Here is a 14,031-nt window from a genome sequence, read left to right on the forward strand (position 1 = left end):
CCCCAGTCAGGTTCAAATTAATTAGGAATTGGCAGTGAGGCTCCAGGAACAAGATGTATTCCTCTCATGATCAAAAAGCAGATCCCAGTACACACTGCCCCTGTCCCTGGAAGGCACAGAGAAGAGCAGGTTCCTGAGTGCTCTTGAATTACCTTTTGGCAGCCACAAGCAGAGGCCTTGCCTTGTTTTTTGCATCCAAGCTCTGCACCCAGTGGCCTCAGTAAGAAAGTGACTCTTCTGAGTGTGACGCAAGAACAGTGTGTGGGTTTTTCTCTAAAGTTGTCTTTTTCTGCTGTGTTTCTATGTTACAAGTGTATCCTCTGATTTTTACCCTCCAACCAGCACAAAAGAAATGAGGGATTAGCACGGAAATATTCTAGCATCTTTCTTCTTTTCAATGGGAGGAACAAATTGAAGCTGACAGTTGTCTGGAACCAGCACAACACACGAAGTAGTCACAATAATACATTTCATCTTGCAGACCTTTTAAAGCATCAGAAGCTCTCTGGTCTCTGATGCCTCCAGTAAGATGACCTTGCCTGGCAGAGCCAGCCACTTCATTACTGCTGTCCCATTGCTCACAGCCTGCCCTCTTTCCTGGCCTTTAAGCAGTCTGATTAGTTGCAACAACTAGAGCTTCCCAGGTTAGGCAGCCTGCTGGTAGCCCTTCAGTGACACCAGATCCCTTTCAACTAAGCCCTTCTGCAAGGAACCTTTTTTTTTCTTTTTTTTAAATCAAAAAACCAATTTGTCTGGAATGTCCAGCAATTTGTCAGACTTAATTTTGTCCTGAAACCCTCACCAACAGGAAAGCCATCTATCAACTCCAAAAAGCCATTGTGGCAGAGAAAAATCCATCTATTCATCACTGAGGTTCTAGTTTTAGCTCGTGCCTTCACCTCTATGAAAGAGTAGGCTAGACCAACCCTATCTGTTACTACTTCAACCTTTCTATTCAAGCTGACCAAAGGAAGGAACTCATTTACAATGAAATCTGTTGGAGAAAGACAGGCAAATAAGCACCTGCAAAGAGCTGCAGGAGGTTTCTGTTTCAACAGACAGGACAAGGTTGAACACTGCAGCTTCCTTTCTCTTTCCCCAATTTATCTTCTTGCAGTCTGAACAGCCAAAACAACTCTATCTGTCCTTCATTGAGTTGTCTTTCCTCTTTGTCAAATTCATCTTATGTCTCCTAGAAGACTGAGGCAAAACAGGAAAAATGTGGTTTGTAGTGAATGCATCCCTGTAAGATGCCTCAGAAGTCTCAGAAGCTGGTACTTGGGGCTGAGATGGTGGCACTGGTCCTACCAAGCAGGTAGGATGGTGGATGCAGCTCAGGGTTCAAAGTCTCAGGGGCATTTTCTAATCATTTAACATGAGGCGAAGGGCCTTTACCATAATTAAGCAGCTTGACATCCTCTGTTGGCATTTAATTTAAAAATGTTTTGGTTTAAAAATGCAAAAGTAGGTATTTATGTTACAGATTTGTGCAATAACATCCCCACAAGAAGTCTTTAGCAAGGGAGTCTCCCTGGGTGTGGAGACACCTTTGTCTCCATTCCTACTTGGCATGGCTGGATTCTGGTAGCCACAGCTACCCTGTGCTTTCCCAAACATAGAGTCATGTCTGTGGGTGATGATGCTGTTGAAAAAATGTGCTCGATTAAGTGTATGATGTGTCAAGTCCTGCATGAATGACTGCCCTTTTCTTGTCTTGTTCAGTACATCCGCAAAACACCGCTTTGTTAGTTCAGAGAAGGGCCTTGGGTTTTGCACAGGGATGATTGTGGTGTCGGGAGCAATGGACTGTGAGGTGCTCTTTGAACCATGAGGCGTTTTCCTGAATTCAGTGTAACAGTCGCAGGCCACATCTACTTAGATATACACAAAATCTTATTGATAAGAATAGACATCTACTAAAGTAAACAGAGATGAATGGTTAGTTTATTAGGCATTCAGACTAATAAAACCAAGAGCTGGAAATGCTCACTTAGTTATCTGCCCTACATGAAACCAAACCAAAGCCATATTAAAAACGCTACGACTTCAGCTGAGGATGGAGAGTAATCAGCTTAAAATTCTGCCAGCATGTACCAAGGTTTTGAATTATTTTCCATCAGAGGGAGATGCTGCCTGCCATCATCTCCCCAGATGGCAGCTAGACCACAAAGCCTTGTTTCCATGCACGCAGGTGTTGGGCTGGAAGTGCTTGCAATATATTAGATTTCCATGCACTATGCTGAAAGCTTAAGCTCCCTGAAGGTTAAATGGCTTTTCATCTGCGGTTATCCTCCATGGGGGTTGCTTTTTCCTCAGTCTTTCCTGACTCTACCCTTAAAAAGAAAATAATCCTCCTTCCTGGTAGAGAAGGTGGAGGCACTGGGGGATCCAGTGTAGCAGCTCCTCTGTGAGCATAAACCAAACGCTGTACATGATGTGTTCTCCAGCCTCTCTGTTTCTTGTGGGAATGTCACACTGCCACCAGGTGAGGAAGACAATTGCTTCCATTGGCAAAAGGACAAAAATAGTTTTCCATCAACATATAAAATTTTTATATCTTCCTTTTCTTATATGCAGACTGATGGTCCATTACAATGAAGTGAAAATGCAGATATCTCAGCAGAGAAGGAAAGGATAAAAGAGTGGGACGGCATCGGAGGACAAATTGTGGGGTCATTCCTATCAGCTGTTCGCTAGCCTTTGATGGCTCTGGTGTGCTTTTCCTTAAAATGGCAGACTGTGGAAAACCAGTGCTGTTCCGAGATGTGTACAGCCTTAATTTGTGCAGAAAAGTTAAGCAAGATAATTACCTTGTAGTTCAGCACAATAAATGCTGTCAGATCTGTTTAATCCATGCTCAGTTTATCCGTAATATTTCTGTGTCTAAAAGACTCAAATGGCAACTAATCCTAGGGCGTATGACGTTTTAAACTCAAGATTTCTTTTTTCAGTGTTCATTGCAGATTAAATTTACCAATTTAACCTGACTAGATCAACTTACTGTATATGTAGGATTTTCATCAGGCTGTGTTTGTGACAGTAAACTACAGGCATTTGGGATTGTTCTGAGATACTGGCCAGCCTGTATCCATGGCATTAAAGTCCCCTGTCCTCCAAAAGAGGGAAGCACATAGAGACTACTTTGGGAATGGTCCTGGGGCTCATGCTGCTTCCCTAACTGTGCCTGGTAATTGTGTGGGAGAGGGATAACTGGCACAAGCCAAACTGGGCCAGCAATTGCTCAAACAGCATAACCTCCTTCGCCCCAAGGAGTAGGAAGCCCTTGCAGATTCAAGTAGAAACAGCTTTTCTATCCTATATAACCTGATAGCTGCTGGAATGAGATGTGGTTTCAGAAAGGGGCAGCAAGGACAGCAGCTCCCCATAGAGTTCTAGGTGTTTTTTCAAGCAGTTCCTGTAAATACTTGTGTGTCTATAAAACTGTCCTGCTTTTTGTGCTGGTGGGCTGTGACTGCTCCATGTAGAACAGCAGCATGGGAAAAGGGAGCTGGGATACCCAGGTCTTCTGGGCAACTGCACAAAGCAATAACCTTCCTGGTTTTGCTCAGCTGCCCTGCTAGTGTTGGTCATCAGATCTCTTCTCCAGTACCAGCATCATTAACAAACTTTTTCAACAGTACTCTTTACCCAGCAGAGAGCCCCCCCCTTAACCTGCATCACATCTCTATCAGATGCTTTTCCCATCTCTTTTAATGATCCTGGCTAGAGAATATGGTGATGGCTTGGGGGAAGTTTTGGCTATTCAGTGGTATTGGATGTGCACCATTGCCTCCTGTGCCTTTGAGAGTTTTTAGAACTGAAAAGAAGAATAATAGCCTCTTCCATGACTTTGAATGAAAGTTTTTAAAGTCATATATGTGAGATCTTCTCTAGCAAAAGATTCAAGTCTTAAATTGAAATAAACTCAAGCCAAGAGACTAGAGCTACATCAGCTCCCACAGACTCTCTGGGTTGTGCATGGACAGTGTTCAACTACTTGATGTACCAGAAGAAAGCTTCAGACACATTCTATAGCCAAATAAAAATGAAGTAACACAGTACTTTTATGGCAGTGCTCTTGAAATAGCCTCACTTGTGAAGTGTCAAAAAGATTAAATAAATCAGTGGCTGAAATACTTGTATCCAGGAAGAGAATATCCACCTTTAAAGATGTTCTATCCTAAAACATATAGGGGTGGTCTGCAACAATATTTTAGTGAGTAATGTGTCACTAAGACACCTCTTGAAATAGAAGGATGGTATAAACATGCAAGGCATTTTAAGTCACCCTAATCCTATGTATTTAAAGTGGAGCGGCAAAGTGTTTGTATCTCATTAGCAACTGGAAGGATTTGACAACAATGATGTTTGACTTTCCTTTCAGGCATGACAAGCCCTTCTTCTTTGCTTAATTTAGCTAACTTGTGTTTATACTGGAGTGTACCTGGTGTGTGTAGGGAGTGCAGCAACAGTTTGTCTGTCTTGGATGAAGAAAACCAGCTAATCTCTAGAACAGCCCGGTGGTTGCCTGGACCATCCTATGCATGTTTACTCAGTGCCTTTACTTTTCCCTCAGATGCAAAGATGCTGTAGCCTCAGCTTGCTGCCTTTGCCCATGCTGTGGCCATCTGCATTAGCTGAAGCTTATAAACAGCAGAAACACTGGTGCAAAGTAATAAAAGAAAGCAGCACTCTTAAGCGTGGTTTTATATTAAGCACTGTTGGGTTACTGCTTTTCTCTCCTGACAGTGAGATGGGTTTTATGTTCATTGCTTACACGCTCTGAGAAAGTGAGGCCACTCTACTGCTTACACTTGCCATACAAATTTGGGTCACTGCTCACAGTCATCAGGGAGCTTGCTAAGACTCCCACCAGTGATGCATAGAGACATCAGGGCTGACTTTCCTTGCTTCTTCTCAGATCTTACTCTCGTGTTTATCCAAGTGTTCGTGTTGGTCAGTAGGGGACAAGAGATGCCACCTGCACCGTTCATGGTTTCCTAGGCCTCCCTCACTGCTAATGCTTGCAAAAGTGCAGGGTAGGTGACCCAACATTCTTCGTCATCTTGGTGGTGTTCAGCAGCATATGCCTAAAAAAGTAGAGAAGCAAGCAGCCAGGTTGCTGCTAGACATAACAATTCCCATAGCCCATTTTACTTCCTGCTGGTCTTACTACTTCTCACAGGATCACTTCTTGTAGTTTATGTTCTAGCACAGGAATAGATAGCAGAGAAACACAAAGCATTTCACCTTTACTACTGTGTAGCTCTGCCAAAACAGCTGTGTGATTAATTATGCCCAGGTCACTTGTGCTGAACCACTGGTAGGGATTTGATGGAGGGTGGGTTTAAAACGCCAGAAGATCATTCTCAGTTGATTTTCAGAAATGCTTTTTCTTTGGATTACTTGACAGCACTTGAATGGAAGTGGGGCTTTGTTTTAAATTAAATCTCTAACTGACACAAAGAATAATCACTGATGAGTAGAACTGGAGCTGACTTCTAATCAAAGATCATTCTGCATACTGGGGTGAGTTTGAAGTGCATGAACGTCAAATCTAATTAGGCGGATGGATTCTGACCCTTCAACCACACTCATACATACTGTTACAGACCAAATTTTGCTTCTCTGCACTAATGCCAGCTGAACATGATTGCTCTGTGTTCCCAGTGCTGCAAGGGAACAGCATCCAGGAGGGCACAGCGTGGGGTTCGTGCGCACGCTCACTCCAGCTGCCAGCATGAAACAAATGGTGGAACTGAAAAAAAAAATGAGGTCAGCTACCCTGAACCCATCTGTCATGCACAGGAGCCATTTAGGATCAAATTAATTTTCCTTGGGGTTATTACAGTGAAAAAACTCATTTGCATCTCCCTCTCCTTAGGTTTTGGGCACAGCAAGGGTAAGGTGGCTGTAGGTGTTTCTCTGAGGGGAGGTGAAGCAGAGGGAAGGGCAGTTTGAGTCTCCCTGACTGACAAAACAGGGCAGGTACCCAGAGTTCTGGTGAAAGAGCAGCTACAAAGAGGGAAGGAAGAAAGCTAATTGCAGTACACGGCAGAACGGTGCTGCTTTTACTTTACCTACTACCAAGTAATTATTTCTGTGATTACTGTTAGAGCCAAAGGCATGCTTTACAGTGAAAATAAAAGACAAAGTTAAAAGTCTCCACACTGACTTTGGCACCTCGCCTGGTGTGAAAGCCAACGAATGTTTACTGAATTTATAGAACTATACTGCAGTGGGAGCATCAGGTATCAGGTCCTATAAACATTTACAGCCACATAGTCTTTACCATTTGCTATTGACCTGGATTGGTTTTTTTTTTCCCCCTTACTATTTGCATTTTGGTTTATGTACTTCAGCTAGTTTGGGAAGGAGGCGCAGAACAAATAGCATGAGCTATTCCAGATGGTAGGCAATTTCTGCTCAGGGTGTCTAGTGATGTGCTAGCAAATAATGCAACATTTTAGTTGAAAATGTCCTTACACACAACATAAAAAAGGTTCCTATAGGAATGCAACCATTAAGCTCAAGTCTTGCTATTCACATCAAGCCTTGGGAATAACTTTATCTGAAAGAAAAGCTAAAAATTTGGTAGCAATGTACCCAAAGTCAACGTTTTAATCTATTAGAAACAGGTAACAGCGCCTTGTGCTCACTCGCAGGGATTTCTGCATGACAAAGTAGAGAATCCAGCTATGGCCTTAAGTGGAGCTGTAAAAGATGCATGAGTTTCATAAACACTCATTTGTGCATTGGAAAACCTGAATCCACCCAAACTGAAGGTATTGAAATACAACTCATAAAAGAAGGAATCACTGCAGGCATCACTGAAGCAGAAAAAGCCCTCAGTGAACAGTGAGATTGCTCTGGGTAGTCAGTGGCATGAGAGGTGAGAGGTGGGGGCAAGAACCCACCTCAGGCTGCCAGAGAGGGCAGGACAAGCTGCAGTGGGTTAAACTAAGATTCCTGATGCTCTAAGAGGTGGGGCAGGATTTTGCCTCCTTGTGTCAGGGCAGGAATATGGGGGTACCAGTGGCTTTGATGCTCACCTACGTGGGACCCGGGTGGTCCCACATTTGCCATGCAAAGGAGAGGGAGTCATCTTGGCTATAACTACTTCTCTGTGCATTACTGTTCTCCACAGCCATGCTGGTAAGCCCATGTGGCTCTTTTTCTGTATGCTAAAATTAATGTATGAAGCTCACAGATCTGCTGGCCTTTCACCGGCTGATGTAGGCTTGGGAAATGTGCTTGTCAGTGTAGCCATATGCTGCTATTTGGGAGTATCTGATAGCCGTGGACTTCAATGGAATAAATGCACATGATTTTGTTCTGGCAACCAGAATAGCTCTTCAGATGGAGCTCACATGTCTGTACAACTCTGGCAAATGCTGCCCTGCACAAGGAAGGAGCAGCCCAGTCACTGAGAGAATAAAATGTGCCATTAAAGTCTTAATTCATGTAATCCAATGACCAGAAGATAGCTTTCTACAAGTGCTTCTTGGAGATCACATCCCATGGAAGTGTTCCTTGCACATCCAGAAATTATAAGTCTATGCCCTAATGCCTAAGAGTTTTTGTCATAAAAGTCTAAAAAGTTTTATGAAATAATTAAATTTCTTATGAAGGTTTTTATCATCCTCCTGAGCTCTCTTACCCGTATGTTATTGTCAAATTTTTATATTAAAAAACCCACCCACAAGAATGTCTACATTATCATCCAAGACACATACCTATGTGCCTTCTAGGAGTCTAGGGAACATGGAAACCATAAATTTCAGGCAGTTTATTTCAGCTACTGGCTGTCCTGCCCTCATATTGTCAGGGTGATTCAATTAAATCAGAAGGAAGAAGTTGGAAAAATAATATTAAAAATGACTGGGCTACAAAAGCAAGCAACACCAGCTGAAAATGTACTGAATGAGCTTAGCATTGAACTGAGCCTGAGTAAGTTTAGAATTGAATTGTGCTCTTTGGGTTTATGAATGCAAAGCAGAAAGAATTGCCTGTCAGGGAGGAGGATATGGGTTCTAGGGAATAATCAGTTTCTTCCCTTACTGGATTTCTTCCTTTGGAGATGCATGCTCCTAAATGGGATCTTGCAGCAATGAAAATTTTTCCCTTTTTAAGCTGGTCAGCTAGTCTGATAAGCAGAAAATGACACCAAGGAGAGAGGGACATTTTATTTTATCTCATTATTCAAGAAGATACTAATTAATTTGTTAGACCTATCCCAGGTTCGCAGTTGAGAAATGTTCTTAGCATGCAAAACCAAATCAGTTGATTTCTGTAGCCCTCCACTCACATCAGTTTAGTGGGCACCCTCAGCTTGCCTTAACCTACATAGTTACCTCCAATTTTTAACAGACAGCTTGCAGATCACACATCAGCAGATGGAACAAGATGCAAACCATCTCACTGTAGGGATTACATCTTCTTAGATACAGAATGGGCCTTGAAACCTGTGTCACACAAAAAAACAATATAGGCAAGAATTATCTAGGAATCCCTTCAGTCACTGAGTCCTACACCACACTCCCACTTAATCAAGGATTATACAGAATCTCAGAGCATCCTCAGAGCCCCTATTCCAGAAACCCTCAGCTGCAGACAGCTCTCTAACACCCAGCAGCAAACCCCAGACTCGGAGCCAGAGCCGTAGATGCCACAAGGGGAGAATAAGAGGAATCAAGGGCACCATTACCATGGTGTACTTATTGCAGGTTTACAATTTCCCCTTGTCATGTGCTGAACAAAAAACAGCATCTCCAGATTTGGTCATGAGAAAAAAGCAAACAAAAAAATGACTGTGCAAAAGTCAGCCTAGATACAGCAAATGTGTTTCTGCCAGAATTTCCCCTCTCTTAACTTGGATTGAAGTCCACACTGTTTATTAAATATTTTGTCATTAGGGGAGGTGGAAGTCCATGCTGAGGGTGATGCAGAGTGGGCGGTCCTGTGCAAGTGATGGGCTCGGTGGTCCCTTCCACTCTCATTAGCTCAGGCTCAGCTGTTTCCCTGTTTCCAGACTGAAAGGAAAGCTGGGAGAGGGGACTTTTATTTCCCCAGGGACAGAGACATCAATTATCTTGCCATTCCCTGCTGCAAGCTGTGAGTGAATAGGGCAGAGAAAAAGCACTGATAGGATTTCACCTTATCACTGGTGAATCACCAGCTGATGGGCTTATCATTCAACTGCCATGCACTTAGAATGGGCAATGCTGATTATATTAATTATGTCCTACACAGCACACACTTATATTAGCAGTGAGCAGACTGGTGACTTTTTAAAAATGAAATATCAGTGGTGCACCAACCCTATAGATCTAAAAATGTAAGTAAGTTCTGCTGCTGAGGTTGAGTTCTCAAACCTCAAAAGTATTTAATGCCCTTTTAGATAAGTAATATGCTTTATAATGAGAGTCAAATGCATATTGAATCTAGAAGACAGTAGCATTATGCTGAGTAACTGCTGAAGGCAGACTTTGAATCTTGGTCACTGTCCTGCAGTAGCACCAAAATCCCCTTAGCATTATTCATCTCTAGGGCTACTGGTAAGGACAGCAAAAGATATGGGTAAATCTTTGTTGGCTGAGCCTCACTAGGATTTTACTACTGACTACATCTATATTTATAATCAGAATGCAACTGTACTGTTAAATTCAGAGGAAGGACTGAGTAGTCAATAGCACAGAGGCCCGTGAATGGTTTAAAAGACAGGAATATAAATCCCCCTCTACAAAGTAGATTATCACAATGGGACGAATACTCATCACTTGAAGTGTATTTGCTAGATACAGGTATCATAAATAATCTTTATACATGGTGCCCTTATGCAGCCACTGTCTATGTGAATCTGGGCTAAGGGGTTGCAGCTGCTGGGCAGAGTCAATGCCATTTTGTGAGGTCAGTTGGAAATATCTGGTGTGTCAGCAATATAAGTTTAAATCAGAATGTGTTTGTACAATAGAGTCAGTGTATAACCTGACCAACTGAAAAGTGACTGAACAGAACTGGAAGATTTTGTCAGTTCTGACTCTGTTACGGCCTTTTATCATGGTTCTCTTCTGTGCAGAAATGAAACACATAAATCACCAAGATTATATATAATACATATAGAGAGAGCAGCAACCTATCTGGACTCTGAGTTCTGACCATTTTATGCAAAAGCAAAGCAAAAGTAGCTCCTGGCAGGTCTTCAATTTGCATTTCAATTGCACTTCTTCCACACTTTCTAGTCCTAACACTATCTTGAGGAAAGTCTGAGCTACTAAAGCCATCCCAATGCTTGGGAAAAAACAAACAAAAAAAAAAAGTAAATTCCTTATCCAAAATTACTATTTTTAAAAGTTTCCCCAAAGCAAACCAAAATACTTTCAGTGTGCCATGCACATGTGGACACAAAAGTTTTGTTCAGGCAGAACCCATTCACCTTTCATTCGTATTAATGCAGAAGTTATTTATTGTGTGGAGGATATTAGCGTTTTGAGGAGAGTTTTTAATCTAAGGTAATTACATTTTTATAGCCAGTGTGAGCTTGGCTAACACTCAGCTTCATGTTTGATATTATTCCTCCTATTTTCTAAGGAATCACTGATATTTGTGCAGTTGAATGTCCTCTGTCAGCATTGTTTAGCTTCTATGGTCCTATGTCTTCAGATGCTGCTGGTGGAGGTGTTAATCATCTTGTCAAGCAGGACAAGGTTTGAACACTTGCAAGGGATTTTCTGCTCTCTGGACCCAGCTTTTAATGCAAATCCTCGTATATAAATGGCAGTATACAGCGTGCAAAACAGCTGTCTGAAGGTTGTTTATAAAACCAAAGAGAACTTGCAGCATGGACCCCCAAGAGTACTGTGTGGTTTCCACTTTGTCTCTCGGGTCCTGGTTCCTGGTGGCGTTTGAGCTTTTAGACATCAGCTGGCATGGGTAGATATCATACCATACACAGGGATGCAAGTTTTGACTCTGGAAGCTGCAAAGTGGCTAAGTGCTGAGCATCAACAAGCCGGAGCAGAGCTCAGCTGTGCAGCACTGTGCTGAGAGTCTTAAGGAGCTGGGGATGAGTGTCACCAGGTTTGGGATCTCATTGACTGAAGACTCAAGTATCTCCAGCTGTGGCTGGAGTATGTTTATCCCTGCATGAGGCAGCCAAAGTGCATCCTCCCTGCAGCTTCTCCTGAGCCTGCAAGGAGTGGCTACTCCCAAGCCCCTTCTGCTCCCACTCTCCTGGCTGTGGGGTGTGAGCACCACCAACAGTGGTGCTCATGGCACTGCTCTGCCTGAAGCAATTTCTTTGTCCCAAGTATTTATCCTTGCTCTGGATAAACTGCACTGACTCTGAGCTGGATGTCCTACATCCAGGCTCACCCAGGGAGAAAAACGGTGCAGCACTGTTATCTGCTGCCCACAGTAGAGCAGAAAATTCTCCTTAATTGCAGCCCAGGTGGTACCTCTGAGGGCTGTCCTGTCACTGGGGGCAGCTCTTGCTTCTGAAACAGAAAGATTGACTCTGGTTTTGGTTGCGAAATAGACAAAACTTCAAGTTACCAGTAGCACTGGGCAGTGCTGGGACTGGAAGAAATATTTCTGGAGCTCTTGCAGAAATATTCCTGTCAGAGCATCTCCTCAGGCAATGCAGTCCTCTCCATGGAGAAGCAGTAGCTTGCCACGACACCTCATATCACCTCAAAGATTATTTGCCCAGCTTAGTGCTACACATTAAACATAACTGGATGGCACACATTTCCCCGTGTATTTTCTTTATCCAGTGAGTGTTTGCTGTGCAGGCACCACATAGCACTGGTGCTTATCTTTAATAAATATGTTCAGTTGAGAAGGCTTATGTTGTAAATCTGTGGCCTTCACAAGTTGCTGCTTTTTGGGGCACTCGTGATCATTCCTCATCTGTGGAGATGAGAGGATGGCTTAGATTCACTGTCACACCTTTAGCCCTGTGTAGGTCCTGGTGTCACAGGCATCAGTGCCTCTGCTTGTGGGCAGCTCCAGCCTCTGCCATGCCATCCTTCCTCAGCTCAGCTGTTGGAGGCATGAGGCATGCTGGATACAGCTTTTTAAAGAAACGGGGGGAAAAAATATTATTAAAAAATCTCTTTTTAATTTTTTTTTTCCAGGTTATTTTTAAGCTGGCCTAGTTTCTCAGTGCAATGGCATTAACAGCCGTGCTGGCACCCTGGGAGGGAAGAAGGTGGTGACATTATAGGTCCTGCAGGGAAGGGGAGTTGGTCCCTAGCAGCACCAGTTTCCTCTTTTCCAGCACCCCCTTTTCCTCCTGCTCCTTGTCCTGCTGCCTGGCCTCAGCTGGCTGTGATGTCCCTCAGATGTCTCAGTGAGGCCATTCATCTCACCACAGCAGCACAAAACCCAGGCAGCATAAAAATCTGCTTCATTGGGCAGCGAGTGCTGGGGTTGGGATGTGGAAAACAGTGGAACAAGAATGAAAAGAAGAGACATCCCTTTTGTCACCCCTCTTGGCAGCAGCAAACTGATGGACCTGTTGTGACCCATGATGCTTGTTTGCTGTTTCTCTGAGGATATAGAAACCACTTTGGTTTGGTGTGGGTGCCAAGATGGGCCTTGGAAATGAGCACACACAGAGCCAGTGCTTCCTAATGGGATGCTGAACCATCCCTGAGCACATGAAATGTAGTACGTACGGTGCCTGGAGATTGTTTACTCACCTCACCATCCCTCTCTCATCACAGCATGCCACGATTGTGTGTACACCCACCACATCTTCCTTTTCAGCAGCCAGGCAGGAACAGACAAGGAGAAAACTACCAAGGATCTACCAGCCCCCTAAATGCTCTTCATGCTCCCAAAATAATCTCCAGCACACCCTAATATAGCAGATTGTGATGCCTGGGGGAGAAGCACACCGGGGATGGGAGAAATCGGGGATGGTGTTGGGATAAGCACACTGAAGCACCCGGTTCCTAGTCCCATATCTGGGAGCTAGATGTGTCTCTGGCAGATTTTCAGTAGATCCTGGTCCATAAGTTAGAAGTGAAAATAGGACCCTCTTATTTTTGAGGTTGGGCAGTTTGTCAGTGCAAAAGAGATCTCTGCTCTGGCTCGTGGCCCCTTGTGGGGTTCAGTTACCCCTTAGTATGTCAGATGGGCCCCAGGTAGTCCTGGCCTCTCCCACAGCCTCTTACCTTCCACTGTCATTGACCTGCTTTCTATTGTTTTCCAGGAATCCCTTCCAGGCTCCCTGAAATCATGTCAATAGGATCACATTCATTCTCTCCAGGAGGTCCTAATGGGATTATTAGAAGCCAGTCCTTTGCTGGCTTCAGCGGGCTTCAGGAGAGACGATCCAGGCAAGTGCTCTGCTCTCTAAAGGGAATTTCCAAATCAGTCCCAAAGGGAGGGTGAAGGTGGAAAAGAGGTGAGGGCTGCTTTCTCTCTGATTGCAGAAAAGAAGTCAGTCCTCTAGGCTACAATGTCTATATTTATTGTTTGTATAACTAAGCTGTTAGCCTCTGCCTTAGCTACCAAGTGCCTCTTTGCCTCTCCCCATGAATGCAGGGCCTCCTCACATGCCACAGAGCTGTGAGAGAATTTCAGAGAATCATTCGAATTTACTAACTTACTCAGAAATCTTTTCAACATATGAAATGTGCAGGAACACGAGACACATCCCACCATGCCCAATTTAAGACTGTTGCTACCCAAGACAGTTTTTTCATGGCCGTGCTGCCATGAATTCAAAACAACTCTCTTTTCCTTTGCAGGGCTGCCTTCATGTCCTTCTGGAAATGGGGCAGAGCTTGGCTGCAGAGCTTTTGCTTGCACTGCCCTTTAGCTAAAATTTAGGGCTCCGAGTCAGGCACTTTGTATGTCATACAGCTCCTCAGGCCCTACAGGCTCCTTTACAACTTTTCCAGACCATCAGCTAACAACTGAGGACTCACGACAGGCAAAGGCTCACCTCCCATCATCGACAGACTCAAGTCAGTGATGGTTGTTAGCTGCTGACCTACCCCAGCAGTCACCTAAAGAGGC

General features: G+C 43.8%; 1 protein-coding gene across 3 annotated transcripts in view; it reads left to right on the plus strand.

Moving 5' to 3' along the window:
• The window catches only part of RIPOR2 (RHO family interacting cell polarization regulator 2), a 67,720-nt gene that overhangs the window by 20,928 nt on the left and 32,761 nt on the right, over positions 1-14,031 (plus strand). For all 3 annotated transcript variants that reach the window (XM_071737003.1, XM_071737000.1, XM_071737001.1), the window contains exon 2: positions 13,220-13,346. In XM_071737003.1, the coding sequence (XP_071593104.1) occupies positions 13,220-13,346 (127 nt within the window). The remainder of the gene's footprint in view (positions 1-13,219; positions 13,347-14,031) is intronic.

This window comes from Heliangelus exortis, chromosome 2, assembly GCF_036169615.1.
Source record: "Heliangelus exortis chromosome 2, bHelExo1.hap1, whole genome shotgun sequence".
Taxonomy (NCBI): Eukaryota; Metazoa; Chordata; class Aves; order Apodiformes; family Trochilidae; genus Heliangelus; species Heliangelus exortis.